Consider the following 23,065-nt stretch of genomic DNA (forward strand, 5'->3'; position numbering starts at 1 on the left):
AAAGAAAATTTACATGCAATTCTGAAAATGTTCCAAAGTCACAAGAAATAATTTTCAATGTTCAAACCTTGATTATGGAAAATACTACTCTATCAAATAGGCATGGAAATGTCCACTCTAGAAATACAACATTTATCCAGAAACAACATGCACCAGAACATGCTGTTGCATTATGCACCTGTAGATCAGGGTTTCTTTGTTTGCCTAAATTCACAAGTACAATGAAAATTGTAAACCTTGAATTGCTGACATATTAGGTGACTGAAGATCTGGGTTTACATTTTTTGCAGTTGGAAGCATTGAATTAACAAGGAAATATGTTATTTAGGAACTCAACATTTATTCCATTGATTCTTGACAGGTATCCTCACTAAGACAGTAGCATTACCATAAACAAGACTAACAAACACACTGCAAATCAGTATCACACCATGCCACTGTTACATGTCTAATGCTTCTCTAAATCTTGTAACTTCACAATACCCATATTGTGACATAAGATATAAATAAGTCAACAAAGTTGTTGCAAAACACAAATTTGCATAAATTATCCTGAGTTAGTACATATTTGGTTTCCTTTAGTTTGTGAAAAATATGATATATAAGCACGATATGAGTATGCAAACCAATTATACAGTACAATTCAACACAAGAGTACAGTTCATGTGACATACCATAGTGATGTATTACATGTGAGATGTCACACAATGATACAATCAGTACATGCAATAACCTGCAGAATTAGTGCTATCTATCGATACACTTCTTGTAAAATGTTTGAGCACACTGGGATACAATAACATTGTTATGACATAATATATGATTTTTTTAAAAAAAGGGTATAAATTCTGAAATAAAAGTTAAAACAAAAATTAAAACTGAAATCTGATTAAGCCATCATCATCATTAAAGGCGACAGAGGGGCCACAACTCTGGAAGTAAGTGAAGAAATTGATGTAAACAAATGAACATGTATATCAAATTGTAACTATGTCCAGTTAGTCTCAAGTTATGGTATTTACAAAAACAGACGCAGCAAAAAATAATTTCCATATTATTTAGATCACATCTTATTTTGTTAAAATGGGAGAAATGGAAATGCCCTAGAATCTGCTTGCAATATAAACATGCAACACCAAATGACATCAGAAAACCTTCAAATGCTTGTATAAATATGCAGGCTCAGAGAAATCACAGCTTTCTGACTGAACATGTTCTAATCAATGGGCTTAAACTCTGATGGAACTGGTGGTAAACAGACATTCTTAGAGGTACATGTACCAAATATATATATATATATATATATATATATATATATATATATATATATATATATATATATATATATATATATATATATATATATATATATATATATTGCATATCAACCAGTTAACTATACGTTGAATGATTGCTGAAACAGGCTGTTTGCCAGCAACTGCCAATACCAAAATTCACCATATGACAGAAGAAGGCTCTGTTACAAATGACGGAAACATGACGAAACCATAAAAAGGCATATCTTTATGTGATAGCTTACCTACCTTTTAATAAAGATGACAAGCTGTTTTACAAGACATTAACAAATAAGAAGACATATCGAAAATAATATATGAATTCCAGTCATTAGTAGTGGTTCTAGTTAACTTCTCAGTTTCACCGAAAAAAGTAACTCAATAAGACCGTTTATTATGTTCTTGGATACAACCTTTTCCCTATTAAAATGTTTGACTTTTATTTCTCCCACCAAATTCCTAATTACTACATATTCCAAAGGCATTTTTATAATGTTCATTTATTACAATGCTTAATTAGTTATAGCATTTTAGTCTGCTGGAGAAAATTATCACAATTGTAATGTTTTAATCATCTGACACAACAAAGCCAAGAAAACCATGTCAGTTGTATACGTAATAAAGGTGCCAGGTAAAAAAATTGTAATAAGCACACACCTTTCATAATTAGTAAATAGTAAAGGCCTAGCAATGATGACAGGTAACAAGGGCATATAATTCACACCTAGTTCATAATTAGTACTTTAGAGTCACTGGTTGCTGGTCTAATGCAATTAAAGCATGAAAAAAAGATTTATATTTGTACTTGCTCGACTAAATAATTTAGAAATATCCTTCTACACCTCTATGTTGACTAATACACTAAAGCTTTAAGTAAAACTCTTGTGTTCATTTTGAATTCTGAATGTTGCAAATATAACTGAAAATTACTGGTCATTAAAGAAGAAATGTCTCTTCAGAAAAAACTAAAAATAAAAATAAAATAATACAAACCATTTTCATACCTTAATGTATCAAAAATACCTCGCATGCCTTGACAAAAAGAACTGGACTGTATGCAATCAATATAATTTATAACGCATGTGAAATTAGTTTCTCCCAGGAAGCAAGAGAGTTACTAAACAAAGATGATTTCACATGAAAGTGATTTTTATGATTCTAAGGCTGGTTCATGTACATGTATGCCGCCACATTCATTGGAAGGTAAAACTTACGAGTTTATCTTTTTCTGAGATATTTATTTATATACTGTTTATGACATGGATGAGTATGTAAACATTTTGAATAAGAAATGAATTTTGGATACAATGGTTCTCAGTTATAATGTTCTAAAAAGCCAGATCCCTCAAACATTATAAACAATCTTTACTGAAAATTGCAATTTAATGAAAAGAAAACATCTATGACGTAAATGCTGCGAGTGGAAGTATATCCCAATATGCTCTACTTTTGACAAGCAGTGATGTACTGTATATACAAGTCCAAGTGCAAACAATATAGACCCTGATCTGTCACTGCATAATTTACTGGCAGATCAGGGTCTATGTTATTTGTTCTACTGATTACTCCTAATAAACTGCAGAGACCCAGATGTATCAGTGCATTATGACATGGCAGATCTGAGTCGGTGCTGTCTGCAGTTGAACTCAACTTTTTAGTGAGTATATGCCATAGGTGGGAAAACCAAGGCTTTTACAACTAAAATTTTCATCTAAATGGAGGATTCTCAAGATGAGCCTCAAACCAGATACATCTGCTAACATCTGCACATACCTGAATCAACAAAACATACTCTATCTTTTTCTTTAACCTCACTATTATTTTGTAGCTGTATAAATTATGTTATAGTAAACAATCATCAACAAAACATATAATCCATAGCAAATATTATTTGTGAATTTAGATGGCTAATAATAATAAAAATTTGGCTTTGGAAAGAAAAGAAAAAACCAGACACAGGAATTTCTTCAAAATGAAGCTCATGTGAAAACAAGGTACCAAGAGTTCATTTTCATCAAAATTTAACATTACGGAAAAGTTTATGGGCTTGCTAGTAACCTTTTTGACTGGCATCAAATTGATATAGTCCTTTACGATCAATGTTGTTACTTCCCATGATCAAGTCTTCTCCCTTCATGTGGCCCACTTCTGGGGAACAAAAGTTCTGCAAATGGCAGATAAGGAAAACTCCATTCAATTGTTCAACCCAAATAAATCAAATGTGAGACAATTCAAGGATTTTCTTCAAGATAGAGGTTTTTCAGTAACAGAGGTTAAACCTTCATTAATGAAAAGAGCTGTAGCAATTTTAGATATGGGTACTGAATCTCTTCACAAGGAAAGATATAGTTATTGTTGTTGTAGGGTTTAATGCCATTTTTCAGCACAAGATAGGCTATACATGGCAGCCAGTATTAATGGTGAAGGAAGAACCTGGGAAAACCTCTGGAAAGAACCACCAACCCACGAGAAGCTACTGGCAAGCTTTCTCACATACCCTCACTGGAAAATCTTCCATATCCTGGTAAATTAGAAATATCTTCATGTGATAATATTGATAAACTACTGGCATGCATGAACAGTGAACTCTATAATTATCTAGTATTGAATAAGGAACTAGTTAGGCAAATGAAAGCCACAGTGTTATATAAGGATAATCATATACACAACATAGCTTCATCGGAATAAGTGACCAAGTGAGCCATTGTTTTATTTGGTGTAAGGCAGTTCCATCATGGTCAACAGACTGAGAAGCAAAAGAGTGATTATGATGTGCGTACCTGTCGGTCAAAAGTAACTGGTCACGTTCATTCTGCAACTTTGATGCTGGGTAACTTATTTTCATGTGCATTGTGTTGGATTCGGCTAATGTGGGTATGTGAGAAAGCTTGCCAGTAGCTTCTCGTGGGTTGGTGGTTCTTTCTGAGGTTCCCCAGTTTCTTCCTCCACCATTAATACTGGCCGCCATGTATAGCTTATCGTGTGCTGAAAAATGGCATTAAACCCCACAACAACAACAATCATGTACATTGTGACCTTGTCAGGGCAATCCAGGTAAACTTAGCCTGATTTTTAAAGAATTTTACACCTTTTTAACCATTAAAACAAACATATACCGGAGTAAAAAATTACCCTATATTGATATTACATTGTAATAATATACCCCTTTAGGGAATGAATATATTTACCCCCAAAATTAAAGGCAGAGTTAACCTGGGTTTTCAATGACCAAGTTGTTTACAGGCAATGGCAGAAAGCATGTGTTGGGCTTCTTATTTATCAGACTTTGGGTTGGTTGCCAAAAGGTAACAAAAACACAAAAAGAGGTAGCCATTACAACTGTACATGGATATACAAGTTATAAATCCAACAGGATGGAGCGGGGTAAGAAACATGATGCTGCTGCGAGGAGGAAATATTCTTATGTGGTAAAAGAAAAACACCCATCAATGGCAGTTACAGAATGTAGACTGTTTGTTAATCCAAACTACCTTTACTTTGGCAGTAGTCTGGACATATTTTTGAACTGTCAGGATGCAACAGACAGAATAGACTATTATCAGGTACAGAGGCAAATGACAATAACTTATCAAAGCTACTGTGACTTCTTTGTTTAGACTTTATGTGGCTATTCAATTTAAAGAATACACTTCAACAAGAATTGTTGGAATGAAATGGTAGTGAAATTAAACAGAATCTATCTGAAGTTTATCATACCAGAACTTCACACTTAATGTAAAAGAGGGAAGCGTCTCAAATTGTGAGAAAATACATTCTGAACTGGAGTGTAAATACATGTCATCATAAATTATTTCATAGATTTACATTTTATAAGCCATTTTATACCATAATTTAAAAAAAAACTTTAGAATGAAAATTTACAATAATTAAGTAACAATTGTTTACTTGTGATTCAACCAAAACTTTTTCTTTATCTTCATCCGACTTGTGTCTTTTATTTTGTATTTGCATACCACCAATCATTTGCATAAAACATATGCAGAAATTATACAAACAACCCAATTATTTTTCAGACAGCTGCATTTTTAGTGGGTAGATAGGTGTATCGCAAACAGTTGTGCAAAGATGGCCTTATTGATCATTTTGTTACACTGTATAAATTTGCCTTTTTGTTTGTCTTTTTTTGGTAATTTCTTAAACTTGCTTGATGTTTACATTTTGCCTTTTCTTTCCCCAGGAAAAAAGGAACATTTTATTCAAAGTTGGTTGAAATTATAACAGGAAAGTGATTTTAAATATTGATTGAACATTGGCCTTATACAGTGTATTACATTTAATTTTGTTTCCATTATGTTTATATAACAAAATGCATAAAGAATATAGACTAAATATTTTATTTACAAAGAATGTACTATTCTCATTGATCCAACAACAATCTAATTATATTCATGATTTAAACAACTTTTACTATTGAATTATATAAACAAAGTTCAGTACTTGTGAATAATCAGTCATACTTTTCCTGGATATCAGCATGTTGTTACAAGTGCACAAACCTAGACCACTCGGTGGCCTAGTGGTTAGAGCATCCGCCTCAGATGCGGGAGGTCATGGGTTCAAACCCCAGCCGAGTCACACTAAAGACTTTATAAAAATGGTACTAACAGCTGCCTTGCTAGGTGCTCACTATTAAGAGGTTAGTTTTAGGACTGGTCAGCCTGGTGTCAGGATAATGTGACTGGGTGGGATATCATGCTACATGTCTGCGGCATGATGCCCCAGTGCAAGGCATCGCTATGAACTGCCACAATCAAGACATTGTAGCAATATGACTGAAAAATTCTTAAAGGTATGTTAAAAATCCAAATCACACACACACACACAAGTGCACATATCACATTACTTCCATCAATTGCACCTGGTCGTCCCTGTATAATAATTATTATATTTAGTTTAATACACAAATCATGTCTCTTAATATTTAATTAGTAACATAAAACATATTATAATTGGCCATCTACTTCAGAATTATTGGAGCACTCTGGGCAATTACAGCTTTGAATAAGAAAATGAGAAATTCAGTCCTTATTTACTCATGGTGGATGCAATACCTGTTGACATCACATGTATACATATATACTGGAAGAGTTGCAAGCTTTATGCATGGCAGCACAAGATGTCTGAGGTGACTTTACCTCAATTTGAAAAGTGTTCAGAGGTGATATCCATTGTGGACTTTCTTCACAAACTAATGTGAACTTTCGGTTGGAAGTTCAAGCGTTACCATTATAACTATAATTGTCATGATTTTCACTTTTGTAGTCGCCATGACAATTTGTTTTATTAAATCCTATCAAACATATTTGCTCAGATATCACTTTCTGTGATCTGCATCTTAATACAAAAATTCTGCTCTCTTCAGTTTTGTTTTGTTGTATTTACACGGTCAGAATGTCTATAATATGATTGGGTATTGGCAATGACAACAGTGATAAATGAAAACCGAAAATATCATTTTATAAAGCAGCCTAGAGAGTTTAGAAATGACTTGTTATTGGCTGACATTTTTCAGAGATTTGTACAGGGCTTTGTGAGGCTGGATGCCCTTATGCATCTATAATATTCATCTAATTCATAGGTAGTTTGTTCCGTGTTTATAATTTTAAAAATTAAAATCATCCAGATTATGAAAAATGGACAAAGTCATTTCATTTATTAATTTTAATTTCTAACTTGATTGTTACCAGTGGGTTACTAACACTGTCATCTTAGTTGATACCAAAAGTTACATTTCAGTGTAAACAACAAGCCTGCTCAGTGTCCTTTCGGATTCCTGGATCAGTCCATTTTCATTTAAGGTGTGAGGTTCCTTGGACTACATATACACAGAAGGTACAATGGATTGTCTGCATCCACTATTTGCAATGTCTGAATGAAATAAAAGGGGAAACCATAGAATTTTTAATCACATGGGTTCAAAGGGATGTAACTCCCAAAGTTTTGGAAATTTTTGAAATAACTTAAGAGCTTATCAAAGATGATCAACCACCTCACTCATGTTGTCTGAAAATATACATTTGCCCATGCAGATATGGTGGCTATGTTAGTGAAGAAACTGCCATTAGTTTTGAAATGCAAAGATGTGAATTCTGAGCCTCTGCGACAACCAGGACAATTCAATGTATAATTTACAAATTTAATATCAAGATGAAATTTTAATAAATGTTAAAAATAAGTATTAATTTATATTTGGAGCAAAAAACAATGATTTAAATCTTAAATATTGTCTAGAAGATAGTAAGGTTTGCATGATGACATGCATACCTGTACATTTTAGCAAATCAACTGTCCATTTCTTTCTGAGTGGGAGGGTTGGATTTGAATAAAATTGCTGATTATTAATGTCACACATCACACAATAATTTGGATATTTTTAAGACATTCTGCTTGTTATTGATCATAAACATATAAAATATTGTGTTATCTTTATTGTAAGAGCCATCAGTGAAGTGCATTGAATACAAGTGATTGTTCTTAAAATTTGACATCTGCTGGAAATCTATACAACCTTATACTTCGTCGACTTATGACTTTTCCTCTAATTACTAGAAACACAGCAATAATATTTAGGTTGAATCTGCAACATTTTTCATTATGCTTTGTTTGCTCTCCACCCGAAGCAGGTGTATGTTTCTCCCATGCTAATGAGTACCCAAGGGCAATCATTTTAAGGGAGGTGACAACCCTCTCCAGAACTAGCTACAGTATTAAATGAAGAAAAATTGAAAAGGAATAAAATAATACACCCGTTCCAACAAAAATGCACCACCAAGGCTGATAAGAGATTAGTAACGCTATTTTGCAGACTTTGTTGTGCAGCACTCTTTTATCATGAATGGTACACAAAAAAGTGACCAACTGCCATATCAATAAAGGGTTTTCATACTCTGTCACTGTAAAATGAAAAAATCTATTATCATATTGCATGTGCATTGTGTCAGTATACATTCGTGATACTTCTGGAACAGTCTACAGGGATCTTTTGCCCTTCATTTCTGTGAGAGTTCCATATATATAAAACAAATATGGAAATCCTTTCTTAACTAGAGAGGGATTTCCACATTTCTCACTTTCTGGTTTGGTCAAACGTTTTGAGTCTGAATTCAAGAAGCCCCTAATGATCAGAGTGAGATATCACATATACTGTAAAGTTTGAAAGCTGTATACATAAAAGCATTGAAACTACAACATCATCAACAACATGACCAACAATAACTTACTTAATAAATAAAAACTAAGATAGTCTGGTTTGTAAGACATAATGTAATAATCTGATAAAAAGTCCACTCATTTAGTTTATATCAAGTTACAAAAGAAAACAATAAAGTGTTAACACTGAACAATTGCAGCATCCAGGACATATATGTATTAGTCTTTTATCAGTATTTGAGACTGAAGCAAAGACTGTCAATTAACAATTATATTTTAAATCACTAAATGGATTTAAAATGACATTCTATTTGCAAGTAATCCTTGGTATCAAGGCAAAATTAACACCAAAATGCATGCATGTAGTTTGCACCTTGAGCTTGAGGAGTGTGGGTTTCCGCATGCAATGCTTGGCCCTATGTTCTGCAAATCATGACCCTTTAGATTCGTCCCCTGTATTTGGATATATGGGAACACACTGTACCTAGCACTCTTGATCCCAGGTATATATTAGGTGCAAAGATTTGACTGAAGAATGGGATTTTCTGTAATTTCATTTTTAAGCAAAAGGACACAGACCAGATGCAAAAGAAAATTATACAATCAAACATTTTTCACGCCATCAATGTAAACTGTTTTTCAAGAATATACACAGTATTTCTCCTATGACAAGCTGAGGGGCCAGGTTAGTCAATTTTTCATAAAGTATGGGTTTAACTCAAAACAAAGTAAAAATGTCTTTAGTAAGTCAATGTCCAAATTTGGAAAAAATTAAAGTCAGGGATGGGCATGCACTTATCAGATATCATATAATGAATGCATTTCATGAACTTCTCAATGAGAGAAAAGAATTACTTTATTATTTTTGAAAGATTTACATTCTGACAGATACAAATCAGGTTTCATTTATACTCTTGCAAAGTAATAAAACTTGTATGCATTAACAAATAGTTACTTATGTGAAAAATTTGCTAAAATTGACGTTTGATATTGATACCAAGGTCTTATCATATCAACCCTTTAAGAAGGAAACTGTGCATTTCAAGTTATATCATCATAAAATATTCTCAGATGAAAACTGAACTGTAAACATCTAATTGCTACACTGTGCAAGACAAATATTTAGAGTGTTACCTAATATAGGTATTATAAATGACTTTTGGCAAACTTTGGCATATGTCATGTCAACTACACGCCACAAATTTTCAGGACAGTCAAATTCTGGAGCTAAATATCTTTGTTAAAAGTCTTTAATGGCTGACTGGTTAAAAAGCAAATGTGGCACAATGGTAATTGTTGATATTTACTGTTAGATTAACTTTTCTGTAGCATAATTAGAACCCCTCCTCCCTTGGTGGCATATATACAGATTTATGAATGAAAATCACAAGAATGATACCCACATAAAAATAGGTCACAGTATCATATCCTCTGATCAAAAAACAAACTAAAGCATTGATATGCACAAAGTCTTTATCAAAGTAAATAACACACCAAACACCATTTTAGTTAATATTTCAAAAATGAAATTGCCCTCAACTTGAGAGTCTTTGTCTCTATGAATCTGTGGGTGTTTTTGTTGATATCCAATGTTGTTGTTTTTTTCTCATTTAAAACTGCCAAACAGATTTTCTCCATGTGCCGATATTAATGCATCTTGGAATTTCAACTACCCATAATGCACCACAGATTTCTTGCATTTAAGAAGCATTCACAAAAGTGTCCATATTGTTCCTGTTTGATATTTTCTTACTGTTAAAAAAACCAACCCAAAATAACTACTGCACAATAATCTACTAATAGCTATTCATGCTGTGAAATTAAGTTGTTTCAGAATAATAAATATTTCTAACAAAGTATAGACTGATAACTTAAATATGGGGCATACATTTTTAAACAACCACAAGATAAAAAATTGTGACAAATTTTTATAAAAATCAACACAGATGCGAATGTGGATAATAAACAAGAATTCTGTCAAACCTGGTATCCTGCAAGTGTTCATTTTTCTTATATTTTCCCCTGCACCTGACTTGCAAAAACTTTAATGTTGACAATGCTTTTACTGCCAAAAAAGTTTAATACATGCTTATACTTGTGAGATAAAACTGGCCATCAGAAATTACAGATTTATATTTACATAAAATATATACAAAAAAATAACAACAAAAGATGATAAGAACTTTAGTAAATTGGAAAAACATTGCATTAACACGTCTTGAAATAAAATTAATACTTTTCAGTCACAGCAATGCAACGATAAATTTGAATTTCTTATTCTCTTAGACATTTTGGATGTAGCACACATGCATATGGATTTCAAATTAATATTTGTATACAGTGAGGTAGATTGAAATTCATCTCAAAATAACTGTATCACTAGTCAAAGTCCATGGGATGAAGAATTTGAAGCGGCATCAGCAAGAAAGACAAAAGGATCCATAATGTCGTGAAAATTAAATTAAATAAATCATTGAAATTAAATGAAAGAGGTGACAATTCATCCAGAAAATATGCAAAATGGAAGCAATAACCTACAAAAAATGTATTGGTAAATCTGATTAACACAAATGACAACAGAAGCAGAGTCAAAAATAATGTTGGGAAAGGAGCAAAACTTGAAACTTATCCTCTTGTGCCCAGAAATTATATAGTTATACATGTCTGCTACAAAACACACTTTGAACAGCTTTATGATGACACAGCTGTTTGATTATGCAGGCAAGACATGAATCTTAAGATATCCGAGTCCAAACATGAGGCATATAGTGATTTTAGTTACATATATAAAAAACTTGAACACAAGACTTTTGCTACATAACAACCATATCATCACAGGATAAGGTGAAACCTATGACACATATTTCAAAGGCAACACAATATAACATTTTCAAGACTGCCTTCCATGAATACAGCCACCTAATCCAACAATTCTCATCAAATATTACAGAATATGCCTTGAGTAACAGAGAAGGGTCTGACATTTTGAACTAATGCTTTACACGATCAAAACCGTTTATACTGAACTAAAGCATCAGTAAAATTTGCAAGCCAAAATAAACATTTTCCCATACACACCAATGCAAAAAACAAAGACCCTGATCTGGTGTTGCATAATATGCTGGCAAATCAAGCTCTATGTTGTTTGTTGTACTGATTACTCCTAACAAACTGCAGAGACCCAGATCTATCTGGGCATTATGTGATGGCAGATCTGGGTGTGTGCAGTTTGCAGGTGGACTTGACTTATAAGGAGTATACCTGACATATTACAAAATTGCTGTAATTGGCTCCCAGTGAGCAAGGTTCAGACCATATGTGTTTCATCTGACAAAGTACAATAAACTGAGATCAGGTTCCTGTGACAAGGCTATAAACAGGTCTACAAATACCTGTCCTTTCCATACAAATCAAAGACAGCTTTTCAAACTGGTCAGTTATATCTGTATAGGTGCGAGGCCAGGCCTGGTTGTCAAGCAATAAAGTTGGTAGTTTACCACTCTGTTACCCAGTCAAAATTTACCACTCTTGTTACCTAATCAAAATTATGTTAACTATAACAGAATTGCTACTAACGAGAAAAATACACTATTACCTTATATTAATGAAAGAATCAGCTACTTCAGCAAAAATGACAAATGAATATTAATATCTTCATTTACTGCAGATTGTAACATAGTTGCTCATTTAGAAATCGACAGCAAAATATTTCTTTTTAACTAGAGTACCAAAAATGACAACATGTGCCTATCTCATAACATTTTCCCCATTATGACCCAAGCTAGGAAATTGACTATTGTATGATAAGGTGTGCCTACCTCATAACATTTTCCCCATTATGACCTGAGCTAGGAAATTGACTACTATATGATAATGTGTGGACAAAGGTAAAGTTTCATCAGAATATCTGTATCAGTTAAAAAGTGACATTCTGGATAAGGTCAAACAGGCCAGATCGACATTCCTTTGATCTCGACCTTGATGCTGTTGTATAACTGTGCTTACCAGCATGCATGACATGCTAAATTTCACTAAAATATCTTAAATGGTCCAAAAGTTACAGTCACATAGATTAACTTCAAAGATTTGCATTTTCCAATGATATGATTTTGACCTCGAGGAAGTGGGCATGGTAATCATATGTGACACAGTGTATATGATATATAATTGACTCAACCTAGATTAAAATATCTTCACTGGTCCAAGTATACAAGTCACAGAATTACATTTTTTGGCCATTACTTTGATCTTGATGCAGAGGGCATAATTGTGGTATGCACAACATCAGCTAGTTATGATCTATACCTGGGCAAGGTTTTATGAAAATCTCTCCAATCGTTATAAAAATATGGGTCGGACAACCAAACTTTAATAGATAGTGGGAGATATGAATGTTAAAAATGCCATAATTTAATACACTACACTTTGGAAAGAAATATAAAAAAACCTATTGTGAGAAATATGTTTCTCACATTACTCTAATCTCGAAATTTGAACAATCGGTAAAAAATTAACATTTCATAAAGAGTTGTGGGAGTTGTACAAATTTTGTAAACAATGCAATGGATTCAGATTTGACTTCATTTCTAACTAAGACAGATGGGGACTGTTTGTTCTGAACAAAAAATGTCTTCATAGTAACAAAAAAAGCCATGTATGCTTGCAAACATGTACGTATGTAGGTAGGTAAGATTGAAAGTAATTAAGTAACTAAGTACATAATCACCTGCAACACAGAACAGCAGTAAACTTGAGGATCAAAGATTACAAAACTTAACCTACAGGGACAACACCATCATCAACAGATTTAAAAGAGGCTCAGGTGCAAGTTAAAAACATTATTTCAGTTCAAATTGTACATCTCTTAGTGTTAAAACACAATAACAGAATTACCCTCTTCTTAAAATGGATAATCCTAAAAAGAATTGAGGATTTACACATTGTTCCCCACATTTTTTTATATACTTTTGTAGAGGAAACAACACTCTTGCTTGTATAGGAAGACAATTCTTGTTGGATCTATGATATCGCTTAGAGGTACATAATGCTGATGGGTATTGCTGATGACCAAACAAATTAGCCATTTTCTCAGAGAAGTTCGTGAAAAATAGCATAACCAAATAATAAATTAGTTCTTAATAACTTGGGTAAGTGGAGTCTTGAGAAATAGCCTGAATCAATACCACTGCTATGCCATTTCATATGACAAGTTAGAAAATCAAATTTGGAGAAGATCAGACAAGTACAAAATAACAAAAACACATTAGGTCATCATTTAACTGAGCTGCATTTACAAACAAAATTAACAATCAATCATTTAACACCTCAGAATGTACAGCATTTGTAGATTCATGCATACGTGTGTAATAAATATTTGATTTGTATTATATGCATCCAGCTGCCAACAACATTGATCCAGATCTGCCATCAAATGAAACTTCAGCAGACCAAGGTCTAAACAGGGTCTATAATGGGGGCAGACTGTAATGTGTTGTTAGTCCATTATCTATAAGCAGATGCAAGTCGGTTTTGTTCATACTCAGGTATGTGTTATACACAAGAAATATGATACATTAAGATTTCATAAACATCATTGCCATGGTAATGAAATGAAATATGTACCACATCAGATAAACTTAATCATTAATCCAGAATTGACTACTCCAATGCAGCTGTTTTCTTAAGTTGTAATACACAGTGATAAAATAATCTGCAGTTAACAAAAGAATGACAGGCATATATGCAGTCTTCCTTTATTTTCTGGATAGGAATTTTGTTTCCAAATTTTAAACAAAAGTACCATATATGGTACATTATATACTGGCCACATGCTAAATAGTATTTCACTGAAACCCCCCAAAAGCAGGCTTTTGTTATAGCATATATTTATTTTGTACTTTAAAAAATACTTTTTTTTCTTTCAAAGTACAGAAAACATGTAAAATATTCAATATCATTTTGAGGAAGAGACTATGAATCTGAATATAACATGATCATGGTGTGGCTTCTGACATTTTGCAATAATTTCACTAATTTCTTGAAGTTTTGTGCTAAAAAAAATGGAGTATGATTTAAAACTTCAGCAAGACATGTTGAATTCTTGAAGTAAAAAGTGTATGATAGCATCTTTCTTCATATAATAAAGTTAATAAAGCGTTTCTATTTGTGAATGCTCATTTCAAATGTGTCAGTATTTACTTGGAACTAAGTTTATTTTTGAAAGATGTCAGCTGATAAGTGTTAATCTTATTATTATTGATCCATCAACAATGAAACCATTACTTTTGTGTTTGTCTTCAATGCATTTTGTATACAAAACCTACTTGTTTGGTCATTAAATGCATATACAACCAAGCACCACACAATGCAGTGGTTGATAAAAGATCACCGGAATGTATAAATCAATATAAGTAATTTCTAATCATCAAAATCAATCTCACAGCTAAAAGTTCCAATTATGAGGCAATGGTTTATAAAACAAAAAAGCCACCAAAATGTGCATTTGGCTTGGTGGTGGTGTTTGACAATCATAATGCAGTCAGATGACCAGTGAATTATGTCATCCATTTCCTACACAAATGACCAAATTCTGGATTAATAATTATTCTTGCTGCAGTCATTCAAACAAATAGGTGTCAAAATGTTAATTAGTAGGTATTTACAATGGATAACATGGTACACGGAAATGTAAAGCCTTTGTTGTTAAAGAGAAGCTTGAGGCCCTGGGCAGGATTAAGTCCAGTGTTTAACAAAACACAAATAGCTCAAGATTTAGGTGTTCATGTGTTCACCATCCAAGGATGGAAGAACAGCTCTAAAAATAAATCAGTTTTTCAGAAACAGCAGAGAAATTCTAACAGTATGAAATTTATACAGGCACTATTTATTGACTTTGGGACATATGCATGCAAAATACTGAACCATTAATCTGCTTCACTTTTTCTTCCATAATTTTGCCTAAATTGTTTTTGCAATGAATTCAGACATCTAATGATTAGTGAAAAAATTACTAAATATTATAATTTTGTGTGCAGAATTTCAATGGAATTATTAATGGATTCACTCTCATGTATGCTGTGAGATCGGTTGGTGTTGATACTCCAACTATTCATACTATATATATCAGACATGTATATATGTGTACCAATGCATGGTTCTTGGAATAAAGTAAAATAATATATATGCAATTCTCCATGTTTTCACTACATGTGTATTTCTTGTTACATTGATTAAAGATGGTAACTGTTCTAATCAAGCACATAATTTGGCACCCACCTCTGGCCATTCTTTTGGTCCATGCATCATTTTCTTAAGGTAACCGACTTGGTTGGTTACAGCACAATTCAGTAAATAGCGTGATGACTTTTCTGTGGACCCCAACCATTGTTATATTTCTTGTATATAAAAACTCTTTCATTGGCTGGTACTCTGGTACTAACTGAGTTGTACCCATTTAACTTGTGTACCTTGTTACTGTTACTCTGACACTGACCTTTGACCCCTTGATTCCAAAATTAATCAGTTTCTTCCTTGCCTCATAATCAAGAGGAACAAAAATGTAAGCTAATAATTAACTTGGAACAAGGTATCTTCTTGGAGTCAGTATGACCTTGACCTTTGTTTGAATCTGAAATCATTAGGCATCTTCCTGATCTCAAATGCAAGCCAACCACAAAATTTGATGCAGGTAAAAGAAACAACTTAAGTCATTTTGTAGAAACAACATTTCTTCTTTCAGTCATGGTGACCTTGACCTATTGACTCCCAAATCAACATCTGTTTTGTCTCAAGTAAAATCCATCCCCAATGTTTGGTCATGGTTTGTAACAGAAATTAAATTAAGTGGCAACCATTTAACTTCTTAGAGTATGCCGGACTTTGAATTTTTACCTTTTAACCCTGCAATCAAAAGATATCTTTCTCAAATGCAAGAAATCCCAATGTTTGGTCAAAGTAGGTGATAACAGACTCAATTTCATGCACAAACCATTTGTTTGGCTTAAATCAGTGTGACCTTGTCTTTTGACCTTTTGAGCCCAAAATAAATAGGCCTTAATTTCTGATCTCAAATGAATGTCATTTGCAACATTTGGTAAAGGTATCTGATAGCCGATGCTGGCAAAGATTATGTCCTGGGCCTAAATGCCTATGTCTAATTGTTTCAGTTGTCGACTATAAAATTCCTTTATTCAAAATCTGCAAAATTGTTTTAAACAGCTTCATTTTTAATTTGTACCAAGGCATTATCAACCTGACAAGTGAGGATATATGGAAAGTTATCACTATAGAGTACCATATATACTCATGTACAAGTCTGCAAACAGCACAGACCCAGATCTACTTTTGCATAATGCACCAGCAGCTCTGGGTCTATGCAATTGTTATGAGTGATCAGTATGAAAGAAACAACATAAATCCTGATCTGCCAGTGCATTATGTATAGCAAATCAGGGTCTGCTGTTTGTAGCTGGACTTGACCTATATTAATGTGTATACAGCAAACAATGATTGTTGTTGTTGTAGGTTTTAACACTATTTTTCAGCACAAGATAGGCTATACATGGCAGCCAGTATAAATGGTGGAGGAGGAACCTGGGAAAACCCTGGAAAGAACCGCCGACCCATGAGAAGCTACTGGCAAGCTTTCTCGCATAACCACATTGGACGAATCCGAGACTCGAACCCATGCAGACAGTATAGCAAACAAGTGTCATTTTGTCTTTCAAGCATTTTTTACTTATGATGCTTTGCAAATTTCTGGTAAGGTCTGCCATACCACTTTTCCAGAGATTATGTGCATACAGAGTCCATTATAATAAAATATTAATAAATCCAAGCACTTATGAATTTTAAGATATTTTGTTTTTACAATATGACATTGATCATTTTAATGTTTTTCTTTATCTTCAGACTTTGACTACAAAGGTACGTCAAACTTGAGAATGCAACTGCAGACTAAGACAATTCTATGCTCCAAATTCAGTCTTTTGAGTAAACTAGTAAGCATTATTTTTTACAAAAGTTATCAAGGTAAGATCATAATTTGCTCGAAATGTTACAGTTCCATGCATATTTACACAAGACAAGTTTACAGACCATACTGCATGAAGCAATGACTAGGCCTAATAGGAGTGTTCCAGTTCATAGGTTACTTCAATGATTTCAGTTGGAATTTACAAATACTGTCTTTAGATTCGACTCGGATAATGTATATACTCAAACTTGGGAAATAGAAAAGTGCATGGCTGAATGTCCAATCTTGAACACTGGCTGTCTAAGAATGGCCATTTTTTCAGCTGTGGAAGCTCAGTTTTATACTGTACTCTTACATAATACCAATATATATGTACAGATAATGACACAATATCCACCAACAAAACTTTTATATATACACACATATATATACATACTTTCACATGGACTCAACAGTTATCATATATATATATATATATAAATATACACACACACATTACATGTACATGCAAGACAATAACTTGTTTGAGCATGTTCCACATATTTTGAGTAAAGCTCTGTCTGTATGTGGTTTATATTTATTCTACCAATGCCATTCATCCAGTAAATTAGATATATACATAAATTATACAAGTGTACATAATATAGTTCATACTAAATGTGGTTACTTCAAGAGGATTGAGCTCTACCACTGTATGCAAGGACCTTTATATTTTAACCACCATCTATTATTTTGGTATAGATGGTGTAGGCATTTCAAATCAATACCAATTTAAAAGCCACCGTATGGTTCATACAGCCAAAGCAATACAAAATTCAAGAACATATAAAGGACTTTTCAAAGCCATATACATCTGCAAGGACTAGGATTCCATTGTTGTATGAATATAGTAATAAGTGTTCATTGAGGTAGCAGCTACTAAAGAAAGCAGTTTTGATTTGACACATTAATGTAGTCTTAATTTACCAGTGTGCCTTGATTCATCAACAGATTTGGGAGCGATTTGTACAATTATGGCATGTCAATTATGGCATGTCAATTGCTGGTAAAACATAATATGATAGGCTTTCCTTGCATCAGTGTACCCGACATTCATCCAATTGGATGAAATGGTTGAGCAAGTCATGTCAGTACTCTGCTTTTTATATTCACAGTGAATATCAACCAAGTTGTTCAGAACATGGAAATTCTTAGCTTAGACTGATTTCCTGTCATGTTTACTTCTCTGAAGTCTATAACAACATATCAGTGTAATAGTTTTCCCTATTTACTAAAAATGACTGGAAGCTAGTATATTCTCACCTGTTATACTCTACAGCTTTCAAATAATTTCTATTTCTGGCACATATGTCTGCTTAAGGTTTAGTACTTGCCATGTGAACAGCCAAAACCAGGGATTTTTTCATCTCATATGATCCAAAATATTCTCTATCACTGTAACAAGATTTTATTGTATTTTAAGCAATATTTATTCTGTACTAATTTAAATCAAGGTTGAGAACTAGCAAAAATGTTTCAAGTTTAGATGAAATTCTGTATTTATACCATGTCCCTGTTCTGACAAATTTTTCGACATCTAATTGTCTATAGAAATTACCTTAATCTGCCTTTTTCTATATGAAATAAGTAAATCTGAGCAGCTATGCTTTTGTAATTATGTCATCAAGATCTGGTGCAAATTTTTATTTCTAAAACAGCTCATTCATAGTTTTGCATTCATATCTTGTATTAATTATACTGATCATAACACCTGTGGCATCTGGTGCATACTGAATTCTAACATGACTATGATTCATGTCAGCAAAAGCAATCCCATGTTCTTCATTAAATAACATCCCATAGGTCAAATGTCAGGACTTGCTTTTTGTTAAAAAGTGTCACCATGTGCAAAATACAAAACTATGTCATGTAAATTTAGCCTGATACCCTGCCTATTGACTTAGGGTGTAAAGGTTTGTATATGCACTGATGTTCATGTATACCAAGTTTCATCACTTAAAATCAATCAGCTTTAAATTTATAGATTAGAGGACAAAGTGCTAAAGGACTTTAAAGTCATTGTAATGGAAAACTGAAAATAATGAGTCATGACCTTAAAGAAAAACATTCAATGTGGTATGCAATGCACTTTAGTTTCCTCCATTAATCTTCAACAGTAGAGCAGAAGGAAAACTGTCAAGAAAAGTGTAAAATACTGAGTCATGACTTTGACTTTGAAGAGTAACTTAGAGACTTATCAAAGATAATTAAAATAATAATATAGTAGTTCTTCTGTCAATGAACGATTTGAAATCTCTGTTTTCATTTAAACAATAATTGATTAAGTAATAATGTTATAATTTCCCTGAATATTTTAAAATTCATCAATGACTGATAATGATAAATCCAAAACTTCTTAATACTTCTGGTGAGTAAGTGGGGAAAATTACCTCTGGTGATGATGACCCGTAAGAGTTCTTCCCTCTTGAACAGCAACAACATTGTTCATAATGCTGATAATATTTCTTCATGTTTGTAGATAACTAATGTTGATTGTTACAAATGTGAAAATTAAAAGCCCCATGTCCTTCAAATACATGTTGTTGACCTAATTTCATGCTGAGGATTAGAACGATGGAAGTATGAATTTTTATTGGAAGTATTTCACCACCCCACCCGTTCTGCTAAATACTTTTTAACATCTAATGTGATTTTACTTGACTGGTACAGTTAAGTTTTGGTGGATTTCATTGCTTTGAAAAATGAATTTAAAGACCCTGGGAAAGCAAACAATCTGATTTCAAACAGTAATCCAATGTGCAAAATAAAAATAACAGATTTTAATGATAAGTCAAGGTTTGATTTCACTGATAATGAAGAGTGAAAAAGTTGTCAATGAAAAAAGGAATTTTGATATCAGTTTAAATTATCATTTTCATCGTCATAATACCTTATAAAATAAACCAGAAGTATTGTAGAATTTCTTTTTACATGTTCATGTATTTCATTTTTTTAAAAGCCTTTTAAATCAATGCTGTTCCTCCAAACTTAAAAAGAGGAGCTATATTTGAATTGCTTATAATAAATTCATTATCTGCATGAAAAGTCTTCGAGAAACTGCTGTGATTTCCAAACACTGCAGTGACACTGGGGGAAAGCAAGTAGTGTTTATCTTCAAATTCTGTCTTTATCAAACTGCAAAGAGCATAGACCCACCATAATGTTGGATAATGCATCAGCTAATTTAGGGTCCACACTCTTTGCATCTGAAGCAGAAAATAAACCAGTGCAGACCTTTATCTTCTGTCCAAGTGACAAATCACTCAAACAGAGATAACCATGTCTACTCATTAGCAGGCTTTGTAAAAAAGCTGATGGTTTTCTTTAGAGAATTTCACTACCCTAGAGGCGTTTTCAATTGATACAAGAAAAATTCATATAATTTAGATGAAAAATAACTTGTTACACAATGAATTTATACATGTTATATTGCATGAACTGGCCAGGTGTCTAACCACTAAAGCAGCACATGTCCTCTTGGTCAGACAAACTTAGCACAGATTTCATTTTGTAGTGGATGATATGTTGCCCAGAACATGATTAGCTTGTAGCCTATTGGGAATTCAAATAAACAATAGCTTGTAGCCTATTGGGAATTCAAATAAACAATAGCTTGTAGCCTATTGGGAATTCAAATAAACAACAGCTTGTAGTCTATTGGGAATTCAAATAAACAACTGACTGATATTTAAGTGGAACTTGGAAATTTGCCAATTATGCAACAATAGAACTGTATCTACATACATTCTATTCAGTTGAATTCAGAATTAGTTTATGAGCCCTTATTTTAAAAAAAAAAATCCCAATGCTTTTATAAAATACAAAATCAGATTGACAACATTCTTTTTATGGAAAACATAATAACTGTAATACACATATACAAATAATGCACTAAATACTAATGTCTACTTGTTGAAATGGTATTAAAATGAAGTGTGTTTAAATGCCTCAATTGTTCACGATTCTTTTGATTACATATATCTGGTAAATTTGCATGTTGAAAGTTTCTATTGCGTATAATATCAACATGCTCCAAGTCACTCTCTAGTTCTTCCCGTGTAAGAGTGATTCCATTATATTGCCCCTTTGGGACAGCTTTGTGCCGTTTTTCTTTCCAGCACAGCAGATGGTGGTCCCTTGCTTGTAGAATACCAAAAATAATTCCAAAAAGAATGACTGCTGCTATGCATAGAACAATCACCCAGATGAAGAATCCCAACATATCTGGGTCAAGAAAATTCAGCAGTAATTTCTTCTGACATATACTATCCCGATTTTCATAGCCATCACGGCACTGGTAACAGTCAGACACATGTGGTCCTTTGCAAGTCCTACACGCTTCATTACATGCATGGCATATGCCATGTCTTTGATACTTTGGCTGTGAGTTGTCTGATGTGTTTCCTGTGGAACGGACTCGCACCATTTCCATTGTACCATAAAAGTGCTCAGGACAGTTAGCCACGCAGCCATCATTAAGTTTAAAGAATCCTGGTCTGCATTCTGAAATAGAAAAGGCAATGTGCTAAATGGCAGATCTAATGAAGAAATATGCCTTTTACAGTAGATGCACAATAAAATGGCAGAACAGGGACTAAACTCACCTGCATAAAAAAACTACAGGGTTGGAATGTCCACTGATTAGATGTGATATTATATCTATGTCATTCACAACAACACAGTGAAATATCTGTTTCTTAATTACAATATGCAATATAAGGAATATCAATATTCTGAATGCATGGTATTGAATGACAGCAACTGTTGCTGATGAGTGCCCTCTCCCATGAACCAACTCCTTTTTGCAAGTCAACTTTGTGAGTTGAGAGATCATATTGTTCACCCACTGTCCTTATGGAATATACTTCCTTGTTTCTATTTTCCTATATACACTTTTAGGAAGTAACATATACAACTTATTCATCTTCTGTATTACTCACATGTGTGCCAGATCTTTTGAACCTCTTTTTATGATAGACTTAAAAAACAAGCACTAAATAAACCCATTCTGATACTGTGACTTGAAAGGAAATTGAAATATTTCTATTTTGGAAGAGATGTTAATGTTAATGGCTTGATAAGGGAAACAACTAAAACACTCCCTTGTCATTTTACACTGATAACTTACAACCTGTTGAAAATGCAACAAGATCTACAGATCTCATTCAAACTGGTAACAAAAATAAAATGGGTCATGACAAATTTGGACTGTTCTGCCAAAAAGCCAATCATACTGATCATCCGGTATTCACACATTTAGAAGGTCAAGCTTTTCAATTATCTTCTGATTTAATGGATAATAAAAGAAAAATACTGATCATATCAGCATGTAAATGATTAGAGAGTCAAATCTTTACAATTTAGTCTCATGTCTTGGGCACTGACAACACTGTGAAGTCATAAGGATAAAAAATAAGTTTCTTGACAGTACTGATGCTTTGTTATCAGTAAGTATTTGAAAAGAATTTCCAGGACTTTAAAATAAGATGATTTCTAGTTTTAATTCTGAGTGCTGAAGGCATCCGATATTCTTGCATGATCAAATTTTTGAATCAGCCATGGTGGTCATATGGGATGCAAGACTGGT

The 23,065-nt window shown here is 33.1% G+C and overlaps 1 protein-coding gene across 3 annotated transcripts in view; it reads right to left on the minus strand.

Moving 5' to 3' along the window:
- Positions 1 to 320: 320 nt before the first annotated feature.
- LOC149801612 (furin-like protease kpc-1) overlaps positions 321 to 23,065 on the minus strand; it is a 237,224-nt gene continuing 214,479 nt past the window's right edge. For all 3 annotated transcript variants that reach the window (XM_089955874.1, XM_089955873.1, XM_089955872.1), the window contains one exon: positions 321 to 21,981. In XM_089955874.1, the coding sequence (XP_089812000.1) occupies positions 21,377 to 21,981 (605 nt within the window). In that variant the 3' untranslated portion in view covers positions 321 to 21,376. The remainder of the gene's footprint in view (positions 21,982 to 23,065) is intronic.

Source organism: Sinohyriopsis cumingii, chromosome 4 (genome assembly GCF_028554795.1).
Source record: "Sinohyriopsis cumingii isolate HCF-2022 chromosome 4, ASM2855479v2, whole genome shotgun sequence".
NCBI lineage: Eukaryota > Metazoa > Mollusca > Bivalvia > Unionida > Unionidae > Sinohyriopsis > Sinohyriopsis cumingii.